This window comes from Seriola aureovittata, chromosome 4 (genome assembly GCF_021018895.1).
Source record: "Seriola aureovittata isolate HTS-2021-v1 ecotype China chromosome 4, ASM2101889v1, whole genome shotgun sequence".
Classification (NCBI taxonomy): Eukaryota; Metazoa; Chordata; class Actinopteri; order Carangiformes; family Carangidae; genus Seriola; species Seriola aureovittata.
The window spans coordinates 10,829,138-10,836,206 of NC_079367.1; the positions used below are offsets into that span (position 1 = coordinate 10,829,138).

At 39.8% G+C, this 7,069-nt stretch overlaps 1 protein-coding gene across 2 annotated transcripts in view; it reads left to right on the plus strand.

Annotated features, from left to right (window-relative positions):
- Positions 1 to 3,439, plus strand: part of LOC130167545 (WD repeat-containing protein 49-like) — a 29,964-nt gene extending 26,525 nt beyond the window's left edge. For both annotated transcript variants that reach the window (XM_056373835.1, XM_056373836.1), the window contains exon 18: positions 893 to 3,439. In XM_056373835.1, coding sequence (XP_056229810.1) covers positions 893 to 997 — 105 coding nt within the window. In that variant the 3' untranslated portion in view covers positions 998 to 3,439. The remainder of the gene's footprint in view (positions 1 to 892) is intronic.
- Positions 3,440 to 7,069: the final 3,630 nt, after the last annotated feature.

Genomic DNA, 7,069 nt, shown 5'->3' on the forward strand with positions numbered 1-7,069 from the left:
CAGGCTGGCTCTGTTAAAGCTGAACCTCCCACTCTGCTGCATGCTGGTGGGTGGTAGGATTCAGTTGACGAAATGGAAGTGAAACCCAGCAGCAAGCCACTGTTAGGCGTGTGTATGTGTGTTTGTTTCAAAGGAGGCCCATATTAAGTTAGCCTGGGGCGATGTCTACTGAGTGTTGCTCATTTCAGTCTGCCTCAGGCCCACACACATACAGTCACACAAATGCAGCACAACCAAAGAGGAACATGCATGACTGAAAGCAGACATGCATGTACACCTATACATAATTTCTACATGACAGATGGAGATTTAAACTACAGTGTCGGTGCCCCCACATGTGTAGAAACAAACACAGACACACACACATACACATACACACACACACACACACACACACACACACACACACACACACACACACACACACACACACACACACACAAACACACAAACACACACAACACACACACACACACACAGCTGAGCTGGTAGACAGAGAAGACTGTCTAAATGTAGTTTGGGTTCCTTTTAATGTTTTAAGAGGTATTATGCCACATTTCTATTTCATACTGTTGGATTTATGGATTGTGTAATGTTTATCAGAGGTGGATTGTGGAAATAAAAGACTACATTCATATTCAGCACATCAGGTAATCAAAGCATACACTGTTAATTATGACTATGCTTCAGATCAAGGAGAAAACACAGACAGTCACTCAGATTAAAGAGCTTCCCACCACAATTTAATGAATGTTCCTCAGTGTGACTAGGCTGCAAGGTTGCTAATCTGTTGATTCAAAGTAGAAATGTTGTTGTCACAAGGTCAACTCGAAAAACCAGCAGGCTCAAACATTCTCGCTGTCTCATCTCCGCTGCCGTCCATCATGTGTAGGAGGAGCAGTGGTCCTTGGAGAGAAATGAGCTGGACCAGAGAGATCACGAAGGGCAAGAAGACACCAGGCAGGGTGGAGGAAAGGTCACCTCCAGCTCCCAGTGAGATGCTATCTGACCCAGGACTCAGAACCTCAGCAGAGGGAGAGGTGGAGACAAAAGAAAAAAATGAGAATGAGGACAGTGGGACATGGACAGAAAAGAACCATCCAGGTGAAGAGATGAGTCTGGCAAAATTGCATTGTGCTGTAGTTGCATATTTTCACTGCTCCGTTCCACTGTCTGATAAAGCTTCACAATGTTTTTCGCATTGTCATGTAGGTAGATAAGATGGCCTGCCATGAGTTTGAAAATCCACTCAATTTCTTATGAGTAATAAAAATATTTGCCAACTTTTTCTTGATGTTATTTAGGGTAAATTGTGGAAAATAGAACCAGAACATTGTCTGTCCTTCAGACCTTCAGTCAGGAAAATGGCCCTAAATTGCAGCTTTTATCACATTGTATTTCAACGCCTAAGGACAGTGTGGTGTGTAACAGTTATTAGTCATGACCGCCTCTCAGAGTCAAAGAGGAATGAAAAGGCATTTGTGATGCTCCCAGTACTATGATTTTACTGTGATGCTTAGAGAATAGAAAGAGATCATACTGGACATTATTTTCTTGGGAACTAGAGAGTGCCTTATGGTTTCAAACTGATTGCACTGTTGTGATACAAAAGACAGGGTCTTTACAACAGTTCTCAGTCTCCCTTTAATTGCCAATGGAGTAGCTTTAGGCTCTACACACATTTGACACCACACATTAGACATTTTCTCTGGATTTCTAGATTTATGAGGGAGATTTTCATTTCACAAATACTGATGGGGCTGTCCTGGGGTTAATGTATATGTGAACCAGAAGAAAATCCCTTTTTGACATTATAATGATAATTAATTATAATAATGAAATAATGCATACGCCTTGAAAATGTCTTCAAATATAAGGGTTTTTGGTTCATTTTGCTGTTTTTTGACTGTATTTATTGATCACGTGGTTCTATGCCTTCCAGCCCTCAGTTTTTGCCAATTTCTGGTTCTTGCCTGATAGACTTTTCGGTTATCTATAATCATTTGTGGCACAAAGGAGTTACGGGCTTCTTTCACAAACACTTTGCTGTTGTATGATGTGTGTAATGTCAAGACAGGATGAATGCGAAATCATTCAAAGAATTTGATATTTTCCGGAATAAAAGTGTTCAAATTGAGGGATTCAGTTGAAGTACTGAAACGACAAAAAGAATTTTGCAGCTTGAGCATTAAAATTTTCTTGACCTTGGAAATTGTAGTGTGACAAAATAATCCTAACTCCAACTCCAGGGTCCATTTACTTCCTTTTATTCTCTCTATCTGATATAGGCCTGTGCTGAGATGTTGTGCTCTATGAAGAGTTAAGTAACTAAACTGAGCTCAAATGTTCAGTCTTGACCTTTAAGAATCTGCCCTTTATGCTTAGATTTTCTTTATCAAGTAACTAAGACAGCTTGTGGCTAAAAGTCTGCTGGAGAATATCATCAAAATGAAGATCTTCTGCCCGAATGAATTCCATTCTCTTATCTGTACCAAGATGAAAATACATTAATGGCAGTTTTTAAGAAAAGTACCACTGCGTTCAAAGGTACTATATGTATATAAGTATTTTAGTTTACAACATTCAAAAATCAACAAAAATTATCAACAGAATATGAAGAAAGTCAAGGACCAAAAGATATATATGGATTGTGTTGCAGAGATATTTACTGGAGTTCACATGCTAAGCAGCTAGGCTCGTCCCTTCCCGTCTCATAACACCACTTTGTACCTCAGGAGGCGATAGTGAGTCACTGTAGCATCCAGTCTGGCCTCAGTCCAACAAGAAACAATGAAGAAATACGCTGATCAGAGGATGTATTCCAGCCTCTTGGCTTGTAAACACAACGATGGCTGATTATCTTAGTAAACTATCAAACCACCACCCCCTCTGACAAGAAACCACATTTGGCAGCAAAGAAAAAAAAAGCGATAGAAATAGAAGAAAACAAGGCATAACAATGTTTCTTCTAGCCTGGTAAGCAAGCAGCTGTTAATGCTAACATTGGCTATATAGCAATATCAAAAATTTACATATAGAGCCTTTAATGCAGTTACGGCCTTTCTGTCATGATACCGATGATGACATTGGTAAACCTTCACAATCAGATGTTGAGGTGTTTTTACTCAAGCAGCATGAAGGTGGAGAGGAAGAGCTGTATAAATCTCATAGGTGCTACTCCAATGGAAATCATGTCAAAATGAAGAGTCACTGGAGTCTAGTAAGGCATGTTTAGACATTTGTTTGGCAGTTATAGTGAAAGATATTCTCTTTAAGTAAAGAAGACAGATGTCTTTCGGTGAAGTCAGCAGGAATGGTGTGCCTGCCTCTTGGTATAAAGCTCTGTACGGGTCATAGGTACATTTATTAGTCCTTGATGATGGTTTCTGCGCGAGACAATGAATGATGTTAAGCTGTTAATAAAGCTCAATCAAACATGTTTGCCCTCAAACCTGTTTCTCTTTTTGATGGCTGAGCCAGGTGTAATATTTAGCTCTAATGAGATGTTAGGTAATTAGGTGTTAGGTAAGTTAGGTGAAAGGGAAAAGAGTATATTATTTGATCATTACATGACCATAAAATGTATTCAGTCAGAAGAATAATGCAATATTAATCTACGGTGAAATAGTCTCAAAAGGATAATGAAAATGGTACATGTGATGAAGGGGGAATTTAAGTGTCTCTTTAAGCCCAAGGGCGAGTCAAATGATAAAGGACTCCACATTTTAAGAGAATACCTAACTTTTGAAATGCCTGGAAAGTGTAAAGTGGAGAGCAAGTCTCCACCAGGACTCTACAGAGGGAATCAATACAGACTGTGTCAGTCTGTGTGAGTGTGTGTGTGCATGAGAGAGAGTGTGTACTGTACTGAGCTCATCAGAAAAGTTTGTGTGGTTTACTTGGTGGAAGGGCCAATTGGCAAGTCTACACTGGGCTGCCAGCCAGCTACTGGGCATGAGGTGAGGAGAAGGAATGGCCTCACTCCATCACCAGCTGAGTGTGTGTCTTTGTCCGTGCGTGTGTGCGTGCGTGCGTGCGTGTGTGTATGTGTGTCTAAATAGCGCCAGTCCATCAGAGCAGCCATTCACCGGTGAGTGAGAGCGTCAGGTCTGTTCCGCTCACTCCATCACTTTGTGTGTGTGTGTGTGTGTGTGTGTGTGTGTGTGTGTGTGTGTGTGTGTGTGTGTGTGTGTGTGTGTGTGTGTGTGTATATATATATATATATATATATATGTGTATGTGTGCGCGAGCAATAGAGGAGTCATGGATATTGATGGGTCTGGGTGCTCAGTCTAATCTCTGCAGCAACACAAAGTACGAAGGTATCCACAGGAGAAATAAGATACAGCTCACAGAGGAAAGTGCAGGATTTAATCTTTGTGCTTTTATGCGACCATAAAGATCACCTGAAATTATAACAAACTAGATTAAAAGAGTGAACATTGGGAACATGTCAAATAACCAAACGAGTCTGTGAAATGTAGATGTCGTTAAATTTTGCACCGACTTCACCTACCCACACACGTACAAACACACGAGGTGAAGGTGGAAAAGCAATTACAAGCAGGCAGGTTGATTTTGATTTTAATTGGAGCCCTTGCTGTGAGCTCCACCTGTTATCGTTGACAGCCAACAAACATAAATGTGGAGTTGTCAGTCCTACTAAACTCTTTCACTCAGTTTAATCGAAATTCCTGCAGCCTAATCACCACTTCCTCCTCCTCTTCCAAATTCTTCTCATAAATTGGTTGAGCAGTTTTAGTACGAGGCAGTGATTGGCAGTATTTAGTAAAATGCGATTTATTATGAATATGATTTTTGCGGAAGTAATGACCATGCTGCCTCTTTGAAGAAATGTAACATACTTTTCCTCAGCACCAGTGATCATGAAATCAGATTTCCACACAGATCCAACTTTAGTGTTGTGATTGTTTTGATTTGATTTTTTTCATTTCTCTTCTTTCCATGGTCTCGGAAAGTGTCTGCTTTATTTTATCCTGATTTTTGTAGAAATCGTCTTTTACGCTTGATTTTTCATATGCACTTACAAATTAAAGTATTTGTCAGCACAGTTTCATTTCCTTAAAGCTCCTTTTTCACACAGGTTTGGGGTGCCTCTGGGGTTTTAACATGACACTCCTTTGACATTGTCTTGGAGATTTTTTTCCCCACATCCACTGGAAACACTTCTGTTGTATAGTGAGGATTTGCAGCTCATTCATGTATTTGGGTTTGTGGTATTTGCAGCACTTGTGATATGAAACTGATGAAGATGTTTCCTGGATTTGTTGGTGTTTTGTCTGTTTGCATGTGTTGTCCTAAGTTGCAGTGCCATGAGCTCTCAGGGCCACCGTACTTTTTATATTTACAGTGTGTAAATACAGTGCATCCAGGAGAGGCTATAAACTACAACACTTTTGCCTTCCAATATAGAATAACCTGGCTCTTATTTTCAGATATGAAAATAGAATCTAACTCTAGGCAAGAAAGATAATATAAAAAGTATATTTCTAACTTCTTTATTGCTAATGTTGAGGATTTAACTGCAACTCTCTTAATAACACACCCTGATTTTCATACTGACCAACCGAGGCACGATTTTTTGATTTATTCTTAACAGTTCCATAGCAACCTAATAGCGCTTGCTTTTAACTTATTATTGTGTATGTGCCTGCCGATAAAAATATCCTTGCATTTAATTGCGTTTCTCCCCAGTTAAAGACTAGTCTGCCTGCTGCATTTTATGTGCATATTTACATATATGATCAATTTAATCATTAATCTCGCCTCCATCTCTGTCATTATCACCTCTCCCTCCAAACCCAACACCTCTTTAACTGATGATGGATAATAATGACAGAGCTAGAGGTCCTTATCATTAATGTAAGCTCTACAGCACATGAATACACACACACGCACACATACATCTCAGATAGCCAGAACTAAAATAAAATCAAAACAAAACACATAAACACGGTCACATGCTTGAATATGCTGCAGCACATTGCGACCACCTCCCTTCCTCTTCTTCATCTACAATTCAAAGTAGGTCCAGCGTGCAAATGATGTGTGCCCAAAAGTTCCCAATTAATTTTATTCAGTGTGTGTAAATTATGGGGCCACTGCACAACTGTTCTGTGTTGAAAGAGTGGAGTTAAATTGCTAGGAAGTGGGCTGATGATGCTAGCCGCTGCTGCATGCCCCTGAGCCTGTGGCAGTGTTAGCATTTCAAATTGAGTTACACACTAAGCAAGCAAAGGAGTGCGTGAGTGCTAACTCATCTGTTTACAGCAGGGCATGCCTTGTTTGTTCTCTTTATGAGCGTGTTTTGGGTATAGATTTGTGTGTGTATCTGCTTGTGATTCTTTGTCTTTATATGAAATCGAATTACATTCCTCTGTGTGTGTGTGTTTGAGAAGTTATCTTGTGTGCACTTGTATTTTTCTCCTGTCCCCTTTCCCAGGAGTTTGTCTATGTGGCTAAACACTCATCATGTAAATCAGTGAGCTATTAGGAGCTGGCTCCTCTTCCTCCGCTTTCTTATGAAGATGAATAAGAACCAGGCCAGTGATAAAGGAGAGAGGAGAGGAAATGAAATGAACTCTGTGATTAAAGTGCACTGCTATATGGGCCTTTTGGTGCAGTATACTTATCGTGTGTGTGTGTGTGTGTGTGTGTGTGTGTGTGTTCACCTAATTTGCATGACTTTCAGCTTTAGTTTATTTTAATTTAGTAGTCTTGGCTAGTTTTTAAGGTGACATTCAAGCTGTGGAAATCTCATCGCACATGTACACAAACGTTGTGCACATTCTTACAATATGAGCATGAATCTTCATGATCATATATGTGTCTGTATATCAAACACAAGTTCATATAATTTGCAGTCCCATTAAATTGCAATTCCACAGCATGAGTTCCAACACATATTGCCTCCAGAGAATTATGTTCATTCATTGGTGATTCTAACTCATAATTGAGGTTATTGTTACTGCAAATATACAGTATTTTATATTTGCATATGCATGTATATGTGCATGCATGTTCCACACATTAACTGGCCTGAAGCGCC